At 44.6% G+C, this 19,664-nt stretch overlaps 2 protein-coding genes across 4 annotated transcripts in view; both read right to left on the bottom strand.

The window, feature by feature from the left end:
* Window positions 1-12,288, bottom strand: part of LOC112074806 (zinc finger protein 660) — a 13,629-nt gene extending 1,341 nt beyond the window's left edge. Inside the window, 10 exon segments of the mRNA XM_024141908.2 lie at window positions 53-247; window positions 886-953; window positions 4,815-5,042; window positions 7,315-7,490; window positions 7,493-7,591; window positions 7,594-7,665; window positions 7,668-7,829; window positions 8,180-8,259; window positions 10,924-10,982; window positions 11,895-12,288. Coding sequence (XP_023997676.2) covers window positions 5,040-5,042; window positions 7,315-7,490; window positions 7,493-7,591; window positions 7,594-7,665; window positions 7,668-7,707 — 390 coding nt within the window. The 5' untranslated portion in view covers window positions 7,708-7,829; window positions 8,180-8,259; window positions 10,924-10,982; window positions 11,895-12,288 and the 3' untranslated portion in view covers window positions 53-247; window positions 886-953; window positions 4,815-5,039.
* A 4,234-nt stretch (window positions 12,289-16,522) lies between these two features.
* The window catches only part of LOC112074807 (zinc finger protein 585A), a 31,226-nt gene continuing 28,084 nt past the window's right edge, over window positions 16,523-19,664 (bottom strand). The window contains exons 12-15 of one of the 3 annotated variants that reach the window (XM_070440681.1): window positions 19,244-19,462; window positions 18,568-18,724; window positions 16,874-17,032; window positions 16,523-16,798 (exon numbers count right to left, since the gene is read on the bottom strand). In XM_070440681.1, the coding sequence (XP_070296782.1) occupies window positions 16,587-16,798; window positions 16,874-17,032; window positions 18,568-18,724; window positions 19,244-19,462 (747 nt within the window). In that variant the 3' untranslated portion in view covers window positions 16,523-16,586. The remainder of the gene's footprint in view (window positions 16,799-16,873; window positions 17,033-18,567; window positions 18,725-19,243; window positions 19,463-19,664) is intronic. The other 2 variants (XM_070440682.1, XM_070440683.1) reach the window with 2 other exon arrangements.

The following is a 19,664-nucleotide window of genomic DNA, read 5'->3' as shown; positions in this document are numbered from 1 at the left end:
TGTTGAACAGAACCCAGTCAACTGAAGACAGTCAGCGTTCTGCTCCACTTACTATGTTGAACAGAATTCCCAGTCAAATTCTTCTCCTTCAGAATTGATGAAACCACAACTTCATCCTCTCTTTCCTTCCTCTTCTCCTCTTCTACAATATGAACGTTGATCCCAGGTGTTTGAGTGATGTCCTCCTCATGTCTTGGATCAGGCCCTGGGACTCTGTAGCTTTGGTGCTGGATTGGTCACCGGGATCCTACAATGAAAACATATCAATAACCATGTTGAACTCTATTTATAAACACAAATACAGACTTCTGTTCAATCTGTCAAGACCTGAGAACTATGACATCAGCTTAGAAGGTTCAAGACATGAGAATATGACATAGCTTAGAAGGGTTCAAGACCTGAGAATTATGAATCAGCTTAGAAGGTTCAAGAACTGATAATTTGACATCAGCTTAGAGGTTCAAGACCTGAGAACTATTAGCATCAGCTTAGAAAGGTTAAGACTGAGAACTATGACTCAGCTTAGAAGGTTCAAGACTGAGAATTATGACATCAGCTTAGAAGTTAAGACTGATAATATGACATCAGCTTAGAAGGTTCAAGACCTGAGAATTATGACCATCAGCTTTAGAAGGTTCAAGACCTGAGAACTATGACATCAGCTTAGAAGGTTTTTGAAGACCTGAGAACTATGACATCAGTTTGAAGGTTCAAGACCTGAGAACTATGACATCAGCTTAGATGGTTCAAGACCTTAGAACTATGACATCAGCTTAGAAGGTTTCAAGACCTGAGAACTATGACATCAGCTTAGAAGGTTCCCTGTGTAGCATTTAAAAAATAAATAATTTAATCTCATAAAATATTGGTCATTTTTTCTCCCACCTTGTTAATGTGTGATGTTGGGGGACTTCCTCCTTCACTACCAGAAGAGCCATGGACAGGACTCTCACCTGTAGAGATAGGTTGGTATTATGGGTTATAAATAACAATTTTGTTGCTTCTCGGCTACCTGCTAAACTTTTAATTTTACTTTCATTAACCATTTAATTAAAACTTTGCATTTAACAAATTTGTCAACATCTTAGTTTTGTCCTCGCTCTATTTTTTTTCTCCATTCAACTTTTTCACTCCGGACGCTTTATCTGGACGTGATTCTACAGGACCTTCACCAGCCGAAGCTAAGTAGTAACATTAACATTATGCCTTCTAATTGCAGTCGCTGTACTCATAATATACAGGAGAACGATCACCTTATGGTGAGGATAGTCTTGCTGCAAGCCCAGCTTCAGACGCAATCGTTAGGCAAGGGTAATTTAAGTGTAGAAAAGGGTGAAACAGCGTCTGTGCCACCAGTAAGTACAGATAGTAGTATAAATCCCTCGCACAGTCCCCGCAGCCAGACAATTTCTCATGGCTTCTGGAAGGAAATGCTGTTGGCTCAACCGGTTCCTCCCATTAAGCAACGAGTATGAGTCAGAGGCCGAGCATCTCTGGTCTCTCCTCCTCCCGTTACGGGGTCTGAGACGCCGAAGCCTCCCACCATTAGCTCTGACAAATTGAAAACCCTTGTCATTGGCGACTCCATTACCCATAGTATTAGACTTAAAATTAATCATCCAGCGATCATACACTGTTTACCAGGGGGCAGGGCTACAGACGTAAATGCTAATCTGAAGATGGTGCTGGCTAAGGCTAAAACTGGTGAGTGTAGAGAGTATAGAGATATTGTTATCCACGTCGGCACCAACGATGTTAGGATAAAACAGTCAGAGGTCACCAAGCGCAACTTAGCTTCATAACATAACATAACATAGCTTCATAACATAACATAACTTCGCTTCAGCCTGTAAATCAGCTAGAAAGAGGTCTGCATCGAGTAATTGTCTCTGGCCCCCTCCCAGTTAGGGGGAGTGATGAGCTCTACAGCAGAGTCTTTGGCCCCCTCCCAGTTAGGGGGAGTGATGAGCTCTACAGCAGAGTCTCTGGCCCCCTCCCAGTTAGGAGGAGTGATGAGCTCTACAGCAGAGTCTCACAACTCAATCGCTGGTTGAAAACTGTTTTCTGCCCCTCCAAAAGATAAATTTGTAGATATTGGCCCTCTTTCTGGAACTCACCCACAAACAGGACCAAGCCTGGCTGTGAGGAGTGACGGACTCCATCCTAGCTGGAGGGGTGCTCTCATCTTATCTACACATAGACAGGGCTCTAACTCCTCTATCTCACAATGAAATAGGGTGCAGGCCAGGCAGCAGGCTGTTAGCCAGCCTGCCAGCTTAGTGGAGCTGCCACTAGCAAGTCAGTGTAGTCAGCTCAGCTAACCCATTGAGACCGTGTCTGTGCCTCGACTAGGTTGAGCAAAACTAAACATGGCGGTTTGTTCCTTAGCAATCTCACTGGAATAAAGACCCTCCATCCTGCATTATTTAAAGAACTGTGATACCTCACAACTCAAAATAGGCTACTAATGTTAGATCCCTCACTTCAGGCAGTTATAGTCAATTAACTAATCACTGATAATAATCTTGCATGTGAATTTACTGAGTTAAAATGGAGGCCTCCCTCCTGGTTACACTAGTGACCAATCCCCGCGCATCCCCAAAGGCGGAGGTGTTGCTAACATTTGACAGCAAATTTCAATTTAAAAAAAGACAGTTTGTCTTTTGAGCTTTAGTCATGAAATCTATGCAGCCTACCCAACACTTTTTATAGCTACTGTTTACAGGCCTCCTGGGCCATATACAGCGTTCCTCACTGAATTCCTATCGCACTTGTAGTCATGGCAGATAATATTCACATTTTTGGGATTTAATATTCACATGGAGAAGTCCACACCACTCCAAAAGTCTTTCGGAGCATAACGACATCAGTGGTTTTGTCCACATGGTCTCTGGACCTACCACTGCACAGTCATATTCTGGATTAGTTTCCCGTGGAATAAATGATTGTAATTTCTCATAACCTGGATATCAGGACCACCATTTTATTACGTTTGAATCGCAACAAATAATTCTGCTCAGACCCCAACCAAGGAATCCAAAAGCTTGCTATAAATTCTCAGACAACCACAAAATTCCTAGATGCCCTTCCCGACTCCCTTCCCCTACCCCAAGGACATCAGTTAGCACCAGTGAAAATCAATTAACCCCTAACCGGGTATCTACATTAACTGCGTTAATACCTAGATGGCAGTCACACCTCTAAAAACAAAAAAACATTTGTCACAAGAAATTAACTCCCTTTGCTATACAGAAATACCCGAGACCTGAACAGCTTCCAGAAAATACCTGAGACCTGAAACAAGCTTCCAGAAAATACCTGAGGACAAAGCTTCCAGACAAAAATACCTGAGACAAGCCTCCAGAAATATAGCCTGCAGGACAAGCTTCCAGGAAAATACCCAAGACCTGAACAAGCTTCCAGAAAATACCTGAGACCTGAAACAAGCTTCCAGAAAATTGGAAAGAATGGCGCTCCACCAACTGGAAGTCTTCTGACTAGCTTGGAAAGACAGTACCGTGCAATATCAAAGAGCCTCGATTAGCTGCTCGATCAGTCTACTTTTCAACCTGATTGAGGAGAATAAAGACAATCAAAGTGTATGTTTATACTGTTGCAAAACTAACTAAAAAGCAGCATTCACAAGAAAGGATGCCTTCACTTCAGCAGTGATCATTTTCAGGCACCTCTTTGACGAAAGGATCATGATCATCAGAAAGCAATTACAGACGCGCTTTGAATCTGCATATTTCTCCAAAACTCAGTAGTCCTGAGTCTGAACAGAACTGCCAGGACCTCGGATCAAGGAGACACTAGAGTTTTTTTAATCCTGTATCTCTCGCAAATATTAATGAAAAAAAGTCATGGTCTCTAAACCTTCCAGCTGCTACTAGACCCTATTCCAACTAAACTACTGAAAGAGCTACTTCCTGTACTTGTCCTCCTATGTTGAACATAATAAACGCTCCCTATCCTCTGGATGTGGACCAAACTCACTAAAAGTGGCAGTAATAAAGACTCTCCTGAAAAGCCAAATCTTGACCCAGAAAATAAATACAAATATTGGCCTATATCGAATCTCCCATTCTTCTCAAATTGTTGAACTGCCTTCCTGAACACAAATAATGTATATGAAACGCTTAGTCTGGTTTTAGACACCATCATAGCACGAGACTGCACTCGTGAAGGTGGTAAATTACCTTTTAATGCGTCAGACCAAGGCTCTGCATCTGTCTCGTGCTCCTAGACCTTAGTGTTGCTTTTGACTCCATCGATCACCACATTCTTTGGAGAGCTTGGTAACCCTAATTGGTCTACACAGACAAGTTCTGGCCTGGTTTAGATCTTATCTGTCATGAAAAGATATCAGTTTGTCTCTGTGGACGGTTTGTCTTCTGAATTGTAAGTTTCGGTGTTCCTCAAAGTTCCATTTTAGGACCCCTATTGTTTTCACTACATATTCTACCTCTTGGTGATAGCATTTGGAAACACAATGTCAACTTTCACTGGTTGGTATTTTTGGTTATAATGAGACTACCAGAGCCATGGACAGGACTCTCTCCTGTGGTGATAGGTTGYTATTACGGACTCTCCTGTGGTGATAGGTTGGTATTACGGACTCTCTCCTGTGGAGATAATTTGTGAGTTAAATAATTGGGTGGGTAAATAAGCCAACAAGGGGTCTAGGTTGTGTCCAGAATGGCACCCTATTCCCCACAGGGCTCTGGTCAAAAGTGCACTATAAAATGAATAGGGTGTCAATTGGAACACACGACCAATACAACTGATTGTGTCACCATTCTGCCTCTACTTACTGAGATCAGGGAAACTCCAGCCAACTTCCTCTCCTTCAGCATTGATGAAACCACCAACCGACTCCTCTTCCTCCTCTCCTTCAGCATTGATGAAACCACCAACCGACTCCTCTTCCTCCTCTCCTTCAGCATTGATGAAACCACCAACCGACTCCTCTTCCTCCTCCTCTCCTTCAGCATTGATAAAACCACCAACCTCCTCCTCTTCTTCCTCCTCCTTCACTTTCACTGGCAGGCAGAGAGAAAGACAAAGCACATGTTTGTTCATTTATGACACAGCTATTGATGTACAGGCATCTTTAGTCTCAATGTAGAACTAATCATCATCATCATCAGGTCACGTGGTCAGGAAAACCTCCTGGGGACAGTTTCCCAGACACAGAATGGGCCTAGTCTGGACCAACAAGTAATTATCAATGGGCCTAGTGCTGGACACAAGCATTCTCAAATGGGCTAGTGCGGCCTAACAAGCATTCTCAATGGGCCTAGGGCTGGCCTAACAAGCATTCTCAATGGGCCTAGTGCTGGCCTACACAAGCATTCTCAATGGGCCTAGTGCTGGCCTAACAAGCATTATCAATGGGCCTAGTGCTGGCCTAACAAGATTATCAATGGGCCTAGTGCTGGCTACAAGCATTTCAATGGGCTAGTGCTGGCTAACAAGCATTCTCAATGGGCCTAGTGCTGGCCTAACAAGCATTTCAATGGGCTAGTGCTGGCCTACAGCATTATCAATGGGCCTAGTGCTGGCCTAACAAGCATTATCAATGGGCCTAGTCCCGGCCTAACAAGCATTCTCAATGGGCCTAGTGCGGCCTAAAAAGCATTATCAATGGGCCTAGTGCCCTGGCCTAACAAGCATTTCTCAATGGGCCTAGTGCGGCCTAACAAGCATTATCAATGGCCAGTGTTGGCCTAACAAGCATTTCAATGGGCCTAGTGCTGGCCTAAAAGCATTATCAATGGGCCTAGTGCTGGCCTAACAAGCATTCTCAATGGGCCTAGTGCTGGCCTAACAAGCATTATCAATGGGCTAGTGCCGGCCTAACAAGCATGTCCCATGGGCCTAGTGCTGGCCTAACAAGCATTCTCATGGGTCTAGTGCTGGCCTAACAAGCATTCTGAATGGGCCTAGTGCTGGCCTAACAAGCATTATCAATGGGCCTAGTGCTGGCCTAACAAGCATTCTTAATGGGCCCTAGTGCTGGCCTAACAAAGCATTTCAATGGGCCTAGTCTGGCCTAACAAGCATTCTGAATGGGCCTAGTGCTGGCCTAACAACATTCTCAATGTGCCTAGTGCTGGCCTAACAAGCATTTAAATGGGCCTAGTGCAGGCCTAACAAGCATTGTCAATGGGCCTAGTGCTGGCCTACAAGCATTCTATGGCCTGTGCTGGCCTAACAAGCATTATCAATGGCCCTAGTGCGGCCTAACAAGCAATTCTGAATGGGCCTAGTGGCGCCTAACAAGCATTATCCAATGGGCCTAGTGCTGGCCTAACAAGCATTCTCAATGGGCTTCTGGACGTATCATGGCCTAGTGCTGGCCTAACAAGCATTCTGAATGGGCTAGTCTGGCCTAACAGCATTCTAATGGGCCTAGTGCTGGCCTAACAAGCATTATCAATGGGCCTAGTGCTGGCCTAACAAGCATTCTCAATGGGCCTAGTGCTGGCCTAAAACGCATCTATGGCCTATTCTGGAACGCTCTAATGGGCCTAGTGCTGGCCTAACAAGCATTCTGAATGGGCCTAGTGCTGGCCTAACAAGCATTCTAATGGGCCTAGTGCTGGCCTAACAAGCATTCTCAATGGGCCTAGTGCTGGCCTAACAAGCATTCTCAATGGGCTAGTGCTGGCCTAACAAGCATTATCAATGGGCCTAGTGCTGGCCTAACAAGCATTATCAATGGGCCATTGCTGGCCTAACAAGCATTCTGAATGGGCCTAGTGCTGGCCTAACAAGCATTATCATGGGCTAGTGCTGGCCTAAAAGCATTCTGATGGCCTAGTGCTGGCCTAACAAGCATTATCAATGGGCCTAGTGCTGGCCTAACAAGCATTATCAATGGGCCTAGTGCTGGCCTAACAAGCATTCTGAATGGGCTAGTGCTGGCCTAACAGCATTCTCAATGGGCCTAGTGCTGGCCTAACAAGCATTCTAATGGGCCTAGTGCTGGCCTAACAAGCATTCTAATGGGCCTAGTGCTGGCTAACAAGCATTCTCAATGGGCCTAGTGCTGGCCTAACAAGCATTTCAATGGGCCTAGTGCTGGCCTAACAAGCATTTCAATGGGCCTAGTGCTGGCTAACAAGCATTCTCAATGGGCCTAGTGCTGGCCTAACAAGCATTTCAATGGGCCTAGTGCTGGCTAACAAGCATTCTCAATAGAGATTCTCCATTAAAAGCTCTTCTTAGTCCAGGTCTAGGCTCACTCTGTTCGGGACACCCCAGTCCTTTATGCATGGTTTATTATTAATAAATGATCTTCCAACTCACCCTGGATAGTAGCTGCCATCTCCCCGTCCTTTTACCACTTCCTGTCCTCTGGTGAGTCAGCTTGTGAGCCCGGAGATTCTTTGACCTGATGTAGCTCTTGCCACACTCTGCACAGCGGTAGGGCCTTTCTCCCGTGTGAACTCTGTGGTGAATCTTCAGATCTTCTGCTCTGATTACTGTTTCAGACAGATCAGACAGTGGTGCTTCTCTCCGGAGTGAGACTGTTGGTGCTCTTTCAGATGTCCTGATTGGGTGAAACTCTTCCCACACACAGAGCGGAGTAAGGCTTCTCTCCCGTGTGTGTGAGTAGGTGTCGTCTCATGGCTCCCAGGTGAGCGAACTTCTTGCCCAGTCGGGGCAGGGGTACGGCTTCTCTCCCGTGTGGATCCTCATGTGGTCTGCAGGATGGTAACTTTTGGCGTGTCTTCCACACACTGGACAGGCGTGAAATGTCTTGGGTTTCTGCTGATTCTCCTGGTGTTGTTGAGCTGCTCCTGATGGAGGTTGTCTCTCTCCTGTGTGAATGATGCCACTAATGCGTTATAACATTAGTTTGATTGGTGGAATACATGAATTCAACACATCTGGGTTAACCATGTTTTTTCCAATCCTGGTCCCAGGGACCCAAATGGGTACATTTTTTTTTTTATTTTTTTAAAACACCTGATTCAAATGAAGGGTTGATGATGAGTTGATTAGTTGAAAGTGTGTGAGTGGGCAAAACACAAGTGCACCCCTTTGGGTCCCCAGGACCAGGTTGAAAAACACCGAGTTAGATGATGAACGTAAATCAGTCAACGATAAGTCATTTTCTGTTAAATGACTTTCTGTCCCAAACAATTCAAATTCAAACATTCCAACTTACTAAAAAGAGAATCCCAGTCAACTTAAGCAGCTTGGGCCCTCAGGTTCTCTGGTTCCTGTGGATCCTGACAGGAACGGTGACTGTGTGGGTTTAGGTCAGGGGTGTCAAAGTCAAATGGACGGAGGGCCCCCAACAATAAAAAATTTAGCTACAAGCCGAGGGCCGGACTGTTCGAATGTTCATCTTGAAAAAATTTTAATGACGCTATAGTTTAGTGAACCTAATTGAACCTACTGAAAACCTAACAAATATATTCAATATGATCAGATAATAAAGCAATATTTTCTTATGCTCTGTCAGTAACTTTATTTTCAACAGACACAAAAGACAAATTTCCTTTATATAAAAATCCCCATAAACATGAACATTAAATGAAAGAAACCGGTATTTCAAGGCACCATCAGTAGCCTATATTTTCTATTTAGCAAAAGTGGGCTAAATTTACTTCAAAGAAAAAAACAATAATAGCAATTTTCTATCATCCACTCAACTGAAATATTTTTAATATAATTGGATTGAAATACAATAAAATAAAGTGCAAACATCTATTAATCAAAAACAAACACTTTGTTTAAGGAGAAGTACATGCAGTGAAAACAAATATTAAACTTTAACTTTTAACTTGAAACTGAGTAAAAACTCTAAATATGTGATTGCACAGTAATGTTCACTTGTTTGAGGTTGAGGGTGATACTTGTGGTGTCCCATCTTTTCCACAAGTTCATCAATGTTCGGCGGTAAGGCTCTGAGCTGAGGAAATCCTCAGAATTGAGTGGAGGGTGTTCAGCAGTAAGTCGACTTCTGTGTGATGTTTGTTCCAGGTTCATCAAAGAAAACAGTTGTTCACCAGGTATGTGCTGCCAAACATAGACAGAACGTTTGAGCAGCCTGGATGCGCAGCTGGGGCATTGTGTCGGGGAGGAAACGGGCGAACTCGCAGCACCCTGCCGCATATTTTGCCCTCAGTGCATCAATTGCATTGGAAGGTCAATCACTCCATTTGGAGGTTTGGTGGTGAGCTTTCCACGTCAACAGCAAATGGGTTACCGAGCAGTTCCAACCTGCTTTTTTGTGGCTTCAAAGTCAGCAAATCGGCGTCGAAGTCAGCGGCAAGCATACCTATTTTATCAAGCCAACTGTGCGCTCGGGAACGCCTGGTAGAGAGCTTCTCTTTCATGGTCTGGCAGCTGGGAAAGTGGCTCAAATTTTCTTTCCGCATCTGCGTCTCCCACAGAGTCAGTTTTGGTTTAAATGCCTTCACTGTACGTAATATCAGAGATGACATGATCCGCCCTGCAGCTGCAAGTTCATTGCATTCAGATGACTCGTATTGTCAAGCACAGAAAAGCCATTTCAACACAGAAACATTTCGTCTCGGAGTTGTGTTGTGTCTTTCCCTTTGCTGTCCAAGAACAGACAAACTCCTCACGAAGCTCGAAACATCTTTGAAGCACCTTTCCTTGGCTTAGCCTCGCGACCTCTGTGTGATAAGGCAAATCACCATGCTCCGTTTTCTAACTCCGTCAGCAAATGCCTTGAACTGGCGGTGATTCAAACCTTTGGCTCTGATAAAGTTAACTGTGCGCGTGATGATGCTCATTACATGCTCCATTTTTTTCAAGGCTTTACCGCACAACGCTTCCTGGTGTATGATACAATGATAAGCTGTCAGCTCACTGTCGCGTTTCCTCTTGCATCTTTTCCCGGTATCTTCGCCACCAGTCCGCTCCTGTGTCCACACATCGCAGGTGCTCCGTGGTTGTCAAACCCACGAGTTTTTCCCAAGGCAGCTCCATCTCATTTACACATCTTGCACTCTTCATACAAATCATGCCCCGTAGTTTGTGCCATGCATAGGACGTAAAGCCAAAAACTCCTCTGTCAACCGTTAGGCTGGAGTCCACTCCGCGGATGAAAATTGACAACTGGGCAATGTCAGAAATGTCGGTGCTCTCATCCCCAGCCAAGGAATATGCAATGAAATCTTTTCCCTTTTTCACAAGCTTGCTCTTTTAGATTGATGGACAACTGGTCTACTCTCTCGCAATGGTGTTTCTGCTAGACTCACATTTAAAGAGTTGCCTTTTTTCTGGCAAACTTCGTCACAACTTTAATCATGCAGTTTTTGATGAAATCCCCCTCCGTAAATGGCCGGGCTGATTTAGCGATCTCTTCTGCCAAAAATAAAACTGGCTTGACAGCGCCTGGCTTGATTTGGCTTTTTTTGAACAGAGCTGTCGAGATTTTGAGGCCTCGTTTTAATTCCTCTGCCTTTTGTAGCCTTTGTTCCATGTCCATATTCTTGTTTTTTTGTCCGCGTGTTTCGTTTCAATAATGTCGTCTCAGATTTTACTCTTTCAGTACCTGCCACACTTTCTCCACACAGAAGACACACAGGTTTTCCAGCTACCTCCCGTGAACATATACTCCGACTCCACCTTGTTTTGAAAACCCCGGTTCTCAGTGTCCACCTTCCGTTTGCATTTTTGATGGGTATCTGAAAGTTATTTTACTGTGATGCTGACGACTGCTGTGCCAAATAATATTGAAATGAAGCAGCCTACTGCTCGGTGCGTCACCGTTGCATTGTGGGAAATGTAGTATTGGTGCGTGTAAAAGATCTGCGGGCTGCCGGCTTGCTGCGGTCTGCGGGCCGGTTCTAATAATAAATCAAGATCATCCCAGGGGCCGTAAAAAACCTTCTCGCGGGCACCGGATGTGGCCCCGCGGGCCTTGACTCTGACATATGTGGTTTAGGTCGAGTAGGACAGGAGTTAGACAGGCTGGATCTGCCATCACCGTCCTACAATAAATGTTGACATTACATTTTAGTCATTTAATAGACACWCTAATCCAGAGCGATTTACAGGAGCAATTCGGGTTAAGTGCCTTGCTCGAGGGCACATCAACAGATTTTTCACCTAGTCGGCTAGGGGGATTCCGGAAGGCTCCCGAGTGGCGCAGCAGTCTAAGGCACTGTATCTCAGTGCTGGAGGCTTCACTACAGACACCCTGGTTCGAATCCAGGGTGTCTGCTGTGATTGGGAGTACCATAGGGCYGCGCACAATTGTCCCAGCGTCTTCTGGGTTTGGCCGGTGTAGGCCGTCATTGTAAATAACAATTTGTTCTTAACTGACTTGCCTAGTTAAATAKAAATGTTATAAATAAAATTCTAACTAGTGACTGTCCCAATGCTTGTAGCCTAGTGGTTATCTGCCACAGATACAATGATGGAACAGAGGGATGTCTGATGCCAACTACAATGTATTATTATACTACTATGACCATGAGTTTTACCCTGACAATGTCTCCTTCCCAAATGGCTACATAGRACAATGCTTCAGTCCTATGGACCCTGGTCAAAGGCAGTGCACTATATAGGGAATCGGGTGCCACTTGGAACAGGCCAATACGATCTGATCAGGAAACGCTCCACAAGGCCCAGAGTGTTCCTGGCCAGGTCACGTGGTCTTTAGTCAGGGATAAATCTGCGGCCTACAMTATGAATCTGACAGACCGCTAAAGATTGCATTTACTACCATTACTTACTGTAWTGGAATATAACGATCATTAGATGGAGCAATAACCCAGGAATCAACTGACCGCTTGCCTTTTATTCTACGATAACTAGCCACTAACATTTGGTATGACAACAAACCATGGCGCTAGCTAGCTACCTAGCGAGCGTTTGTTACTAGATGTGCGCTTTCTCACCTATTCCATTGTGAATCGACCCAACAGTTCTTCAGTAGACTTTGGGGTTTGGAGAAATTCCACTGAAACCAACTGTCACCTCAGAACGGGGGTCGGTCCAGTTGTCGTGAAACTATTTGACAGCTAACTTGTTAGCTAAACAAGCTAAGTTACCAAAGTTGTTGTGCCTCCTCGCGTCTAACTCGTTAGAGTTACATCATGTTTTTGACAGACGGGCGAATGTCTATGCCAATCACAACCGTATCAGAAATGGCATATGACATATTTTTCAGTATTTTGAAGTGAAGTAGCTAACTTGCGCCTGCATCCACCTACTTCCGGATATTCTTCTTCGGTCAGTGAGCAGCTTCTGGCGCTCTACCGCTACGTATTGGAGGAGAAAGGCAGTAAAAATGAGGGAAGGGACATGCCTGGTAAACTGCAATAGACCCTAGTGACTTATTAAAACATAATGATTCGTAAATCTAGGGAAAGGAGCAGGTTTTTAAGGGTATTTATTCAATCATGACATTGATTGTGCATAGACGTCAGTGAGTGGTGGTATTGCACGTGTTGGCTACAACGCACTGGGTTTATGATTGGCACCACCAGGAATTTGACAATATTGATAAAATGTGAAGGAATTTAACATATTGCAGAATCTCTTCAGTCGGTTCTCCAAACCTGACTGTCATTCAACGGAATGTTCGTGTCAGTAGATGGGTTGGTTGTTTAGCAACTACAGTGAGGCGCAACTTTGGGGAAAAACAGGCGTGGTTGGCTTATATTGTTGACAATTGTAAACTATATTTTTATTCTCCAAATGTTTTATTGAAAACCAATACATTTTCACAATGAGCACTTGTTCAAACATTGCTCAAATAGATCTTTACAGTTGTTGGTTAGCTAGCTAGTGCATTTTAGCCATATTAGCGTAGATGAGACATCAGTCACAAAAGACATGGTATCGAGAACAAGGTGAAACTATGGCAGCTTCTTGTCACTGTTGCTTGCTATATGACGTTCAGAATCATAACAACTCATGGCCTTCTGCCCCATCCACTTGCACGCATCATTTTCGTGACTATTAAATGTTATTAGTCACATGCGCTGAATACAACAGGTGTAGACTTTACAGTGAAATGCTTACTTACGAGCCCCTAACCAACAATGCAGTTAAAAAAAATTAAGACAACCCTTCTATACACTATATATATATACAAAAGTATGTGGACACCCTTTCAAATTAGTGGATTCGGCTATTTAAGTCACATCCGTTGCTGACAGGTGTTTAAAATCGACACAACCATGCAATCTCCATAGACAAACTAGTAAAAAGGCCTTACTGATGAGCTCAGTGACTTTCAATGTGGCACCGTCATAGGATGCACCTTTCAACTACTGTAAAGTGCTGTTATTGTGAAGTGGAAACTTCTTGGAGCAAAGACGGCTCAGCCGCAATGTGAGCCACAACAAAGTGGTAGGCCACACAAAGTGCGCGTAGGCCACAAGCGGTAGGCCACACAAAGCGGTAGGCACACAAAAGCGGTAGCCACACAAGCGGTAGGCCACACAAAGCGGTAGCCACACAAAGCGGTAGGCCACACAAAGCGTAGGCCACACAAAGCGGTAGGCCACACCAAAGCGGTAGGCCACACAAAGCGGTAGGCACACAAAGCGGTAGAACCACACAAAGCGGTAGGCCACACAAAGCGGTAGGCCACCACAAAGCGGTAGGCCACACAAGTGGTAGGACCACACAAAGCGTAGGACCACACCAAAGCGTAGGGGGGCCACACAAAGCGGTAGGCCCACACAAAAGCGGTAGCCACACAAGCGGTAGGCCACACAAAGTGGTAGCCACACAAAGCGGTAGCCACACAAGCGGTAGGCACACAAAAACGGTAGGCCACACAAAGCGGTAGGCCACACAAAGCGGTAGGCCACACAAAGCGGTAGGCACACAAAGCGGTAGGCCACACAAGCGGTAGGCCACACAAAGCGGTAGGCCACACAAAGCGGTTACCCCACAAGCGGTAGGCCTACCACAAAGCGGTAGGCCACACAAAGCGGTAGCCACACAAAAGCGGTAGGCCACACAAAGCGGTAGGCCACACAAAGCGGTAGGCCACACAAGCGGTAGCCACACAAAGCGGTAGCCACACAAGTGGTAGGCCACACAAGCGTAGACCACCACAAGCTCACAGAGCAGGACCGCAGAGTGCTGAAGTGTGTAAAAATCGCCTGTCCTCGGTTGCAACACTCACTACCGAGTTCCAAATCGCCTCTGGAAGCAACATCAGCACAATAAATGTTTGTCGGGAGCTTCACGAAATGTGTTTCCATGGCCGAGCAGCCACACACAGCCTAAGATCACCATGCTCAATACCAAGCGTCGGGCAGAGTGGTGTAAAGTTCGCCACCAATCTTAAGCTACAGCATACAATGACATTCTAGACGATTCTGTGCTTCCAACTTTGTGACAACAGTTTGGGAAGGCCTTTTCCTGTTTAAGCATGACAATGCCTCGTGCACAAAGTGAGGTCATACAGAAATGGTTTGTTCAGATCAGTGTGGAAGAACTTGACTGTCCTGCACAGAGCCCTGACCTCAACCCCATCGAACACCTTTGGGATGAATTGGAACGCCGACTGCGAGCCAGGCCTAATCGCCCAACATCAGTACCCGACCTCACTAATGCACTTGTGGCTGAATGTAAGCAAGTCCCCGCAGCAATGTTCCAACATCTAGTGGAAAGCCTTCCCAGAAGAGGTGGAGGCGTTTATAGCAGCAAAGTTGGGACCGATCCATATTAATGTCAATGATTTTGGAATGAGATGTTAGATGAGCAGGTGTCCACATACTTTTAGTCATGTAGTGTATGTTTTAGATCAAACTCAATTTCTCAACACTAATAATTTTCGTCCGACTTTGCTGCCCTCCTCTGGTGGAATTTAGAACTACAGTCCATTCTATTTGTTCTTTGTCTACAGATCATCACCACAAAGACTATCTGCATCCCAAATGACACCCTATTCCCTATGTAGTGCACTAGTTTTGACCAGAACCTGGTATTTAGAATAGAGTACCATTTTGGATGCAGCAAATCCTATGTGGACGGCTGGTCCTTGTTTTGGTCCATTGTATTCATTCGGTGTCTAGAGATGGTCAGCACAAAGAGGAAGCTGTCCTAATGTGTAAGGCTAGTCGTCGTTTTCCTCCACCCTGCTAGCATCAACTCCTTCTCCTCTTCATCACTGATACTAACAGAATCCTCTTCACTCTTCACCCTTGCAGCCAGGTCTTCCCCTGTCCCAGTCCCAGGTTTGGTAGTGAGCTGCTGTGACTTTTCCTCTGATGGGCTCGGAGGTTCTGGGTTCGTACGTAGCTCTTCCCACACTCCTCACAGCCGTAGGGTCTCTCTCCAGTGTGAGTCCTGAATCAATCAAAACATCAATTCATGAATTAATCAGTGTATCACAAATGTATTTAATAAAGCCTGTTTAAACATCAGTAGTTGTCCCAAAGTGCTTTACCTGAAGTGAGCGACGAGGCCGTGGCTTTGGAGAAGCTCCTCCAACAGATGGAACAGTCGGTGTTTCTCCTCGCTGTTTATAATAATAATAAATAATAATAATAAATGCATTTTATGTGTAGACCACTTTTTATTACACGCAGAAATCACAAAGGTTACGTTTACACAGGCAGCCTAATTCTGATCTTTTGCCCAATTATTTGACAAACGAGCTGGGCCCGTATTCACAACACCTCTCAGAGTAGGAGTACTGATCTAGGATCAGTTTAGATCATAGTGAATAAGATTTATGGACAGGTCCTAGATCAGCACTTCTACTTACTTACTTACTTGCTACTACTCAGAGTAGGAGTACTGATCTAGGATCAGTTTAGCCTTTTAGATCATAATGAATAAGATTATATGGACAGTCCTAGATCAGCACTTCTACTCTGAGTAGTTTTGTGCCCAGACCTGATGTGCATTAGCAACAGCGGTAGAAATGCTTTTTAAAAAAGGCTAAAACCTATTTAGCCCCAAATATGTGTATGACTAATACTACAAGATAGGCAGACTAAAAAGGAGCCAGCAAAGACTAAACAGCAGAACATCTAAACTTAACATAGAACCAACCTGTGTGTTCGCTCGTGTTCTCTCAGTCGCCCTATCTGGGTGTAGCTCCTCCACACACAGAGCAGAGTAAGGTTTTTCTCCGGTGTGTGTCAGCAGGTGTCTCTTCATAGCTCCTGAGTGAGCGAACCTCTTCCCACAGTCGGGGCAAGGGTAAGGTTTTCTCTCGTGTGCACTTTCTGGTGTCTCGGAGGGCTGTTCTTTCACGGAACTGTTTCCCACACACGGAGCAAGGGTACGGCTTCTCTCCTGTGTGGATCTTCATGTGTTTCTGTAGAGCTGATAGCTTCTTACAGTCTCTTCCACATTCTGGGCAGCAGTGGGACTTCCTGGCTTCGCTGTTGGATCTGTGTTCGGAACTCTCTTCTGTCAAGTCAGATTTACAGTATTTAGGGCAGTGTCCCAATTGACACCCTATTCCCTTGGTGTTCACTAGAGCCCATTGGGCTTTGGTCAAAAGTAGCACACTGCAAAGGGAATAGGGTCTATTTGGAACAAAGTGAATTCTACATGGGTCACAACGACCTATCAATGAAAAGGAATCAAAGAACGCCATGTGGAATTCCATATTAGAACTCATCATTTAAGAGGCACTCAGTGGGGACAACAACCTGAGTGTCTCTCTGGTGTCGCCGGAGGTTAGAGATGTTGGCAAAGTCTTTCCCACATCTAAAGCAGTGGTGAGACTTGGTGTTGTTGTGATTCTTCTCCTGTGTTTGTTCAGGTTCTGCTGATGCGGAGGGACTCTCCTCGCTGTCAGAAGGACGGCTGACGCTCTGTCCTGTGTTGATGAAACGGAATGGGTTAGATACGAGTGAATCATCAACATTCTAACTATCAACATTCTATCACTTACTGATACGATGACGATCCCAACCAATTTCTTCTCCGTCTGAATTGATCAGACCACCAATTTCCTCTTCTTCCACATCATCATCATCTTCTTCTTCTTCAACTTGGATCTCAAACTTTTCAGAAACTGACTTCGGGCCCTGCAATGCTGTAGATCCAGGACCTGATGATTCAGCCAATACATCAACAACCATCTAGTTCACTATGTAGGATTCAGCCTGTACATCAAACACCATCTAGTTCACACCAGTACATCAACAACCATCTAGTTCACTATGTAGGATTCAGCCTGTACATCAACAACCATCTAGTTCACTTGTAGGATTCAGCCTGTACATCAACAACCATCTAGTTCACTATGTAGGATTCAGCCTGTACATCAACAACCATCTAGTTCACTATGTAGGATTCAGCCTGTACATCACCAACCATCTAGTTCACTATGTAGGATTCAGCCAATACATCACCAACCATCTAGTTCACTATGTAGGATTCAGCCAATACATCACCAACCATCTAGTTCACTATGTAGGATTCAGCCAATACATCAACAACCATCTGTTCACTATGTAGGATTCAGCCAATACATCACCAACCATCTAGTTCACTATGTAGGATTCAGCCAATACATCACAACCATTCTAGTTCACTATGTAGGATTCAGCCTGTACATCAACAACCATCTAGTTCACTATGTAGGATTCAGCCTGTACATCAACAACCATCTAGTTCACTATGTAGATTCAGCAGTACATCAAAACCATCTAGTTCACTATGTAGGATTCAGCCAATACATCACCAACCATCTAGTTCACTATGTAGGATTCAGCCAATACATCAACAACCATCTAGTCACTATGTAGGATTCAGCCTGTACATCAACAACCATCTAGTTCACTATGTAGGATTCAGCCAATACATCAACAACCATCTGTTCACTATGTAGGATTCAGCCAATACATCAACAACCATCTAGTTCACTATGTAGGATTCAGCCTTACATCAACAACCATCTAGTTCACTATGTAGGATTCAGCCAATACATCAACAACCATCTAGTTCACTATGTAGGATTCAGCCTGTACATCAACAACCATCTAGTTCACTATGTAGGATTCAGCCTGTACATCAACAACCATCTAGTTCACTATGTAGGATTCAGCCAAGTACATCAACAACCATCTAGTTCACTATGTAGGATTCAGCCAATACATCAACAACCATCTAGTTCACTATGTAGGATTCAGCCTGTACATCAACAACCATCTAGTTCACCTGTAGGATTCAGCCTGTACATCAACAACCATCTAGTTCACTATGTAGGATTCAGCCAGTACATCACCAACCATTAGTTCACTATGTAGATTCAGCCAATACATCACACAACCATCTAGTTCACTATGTAGGATTCAGCCTGTACATCAACAACCATCTAGTTCACAGCCAGTACATCAACAACCATCTAGTTCACTATGTAGGATTCAGCCAGTACATCAACAACCATCTAGTTCACTATGTAGGATTCAGCCTGTACATCAACAACCATCTAGTTCACTATGTAGGATTCAGCCTGTACATCAACAACCATCTAGTTCACTATGTAGGATTCAGCCTGTACATCAACAACCACAACCATCTGGTGCCATTGTTCTTCTGTAATTCTGTTTGTTTTTTTGTCACCAATAATCTTTTACTTACTGAGGTAATCCCAATTAACTTCTTCTCCTTCGGAATTGATCAAACCACCAACTTCCTCCTCCTCCTCTTCGTTACTATGGATATATGAGGTAGATGTTTGACTGCAGCCGTTGTCTTGGTCAGGACCCAGAGAGCGTTTATCTGTGACGACGGTTCCCTAAATGGSAGAGGAGTCACACAGTACGTTGAGTTAAGAGACAAGTTTAGTTTAAAAAAAGGTATTCCATCCGACTCTGATGAAATACGTGTATTTTTAAGCAATAAGGCACGAGGGTGTGTGGTATAGGGTCAATATACCGCGGCTAAGGGCTGTTGTTAAGCACGACACAACTCAGAGTGCCTGGATACAGCCCTTAGCCGCGGTATACTGGCCATAGACCACAAACCTCCAAGCTGCCTTATTGCTATTATAAAACTGGTTACCAACGTAATTAGAGCAGAAAAATGTAATGTTTTGTCATACTCGTGGTATACGGTCTGATATACCACGGCTGTCAGCCAATCAGCATTCAGGGCTCGAACCACCCAGTTTATAAAAGGCTTTATCCTCTGGCATTTCTTTGTACTTTTAAACTGTACAAATGACGTAGCCAGAAATCAATAAATGAATCCTGTCAGTGACGTCCTATTCCCCCATCTGGTTAGAATAGTCCACAGGTATAGTCTGATGATTCACCTGAGCGTCACCTCCAGCAGTCTGAAATCCTCCGGTAACAGCAGCAGACGCCTCTCCAGTGTGGGACGACCTCAGGAGCCGACCCCTCTTCATGTTAGCAGACCCATTATCTCCAGTGTGGGACGATCTGTGTTTCCTCAGGTTTGCTGTTGAGTTGAAGCTCTCCCCACAGACAGAGCACTGGTAAGGTCTCTCCCCGGTGTGCATCCTGCGATGGACCTGGCAAGTCAGAATTTAATTAGAACGCATATTAGACGGGTCACAACTCACTCTACATCATTAAAAGGATAGAAAGAATGTAGGGAAAAAGGGAATGTGGAGTACATACTCGTCACCAGACCCACTGGCTCCAGGTCATCTATAGGTCTATGCTAGGTAAAGCTCCGCTTTATCTCAGTTCACTGGTCACGATTACAACACC

The sequence above is a fragment of the Salvelinus sp. IW2-2015 genome, unplaced genomic scaffold (genome assembly GCF_002910315.2).
Source record: "Salvelinus sp. IW2-2015 unplaced genomic scaffold, ASM291031v2 Un_scaffold2824, whole genome shotgun sequence".
In the NCBI taxonomy this organism is placed as follows: domain Eukaryota; kingdom Metazoa; phylum Chordata; class Actinopteri; order Salmoniformes; family Salmonidae; genus Salvelinus; species Salvelinus sp. IW2-2015.
The sequence above is the reverse complement of the archived record's forward strand: the minus strand, read 5'-3'. Positions and strand labels throughout refer to the sequence as shown.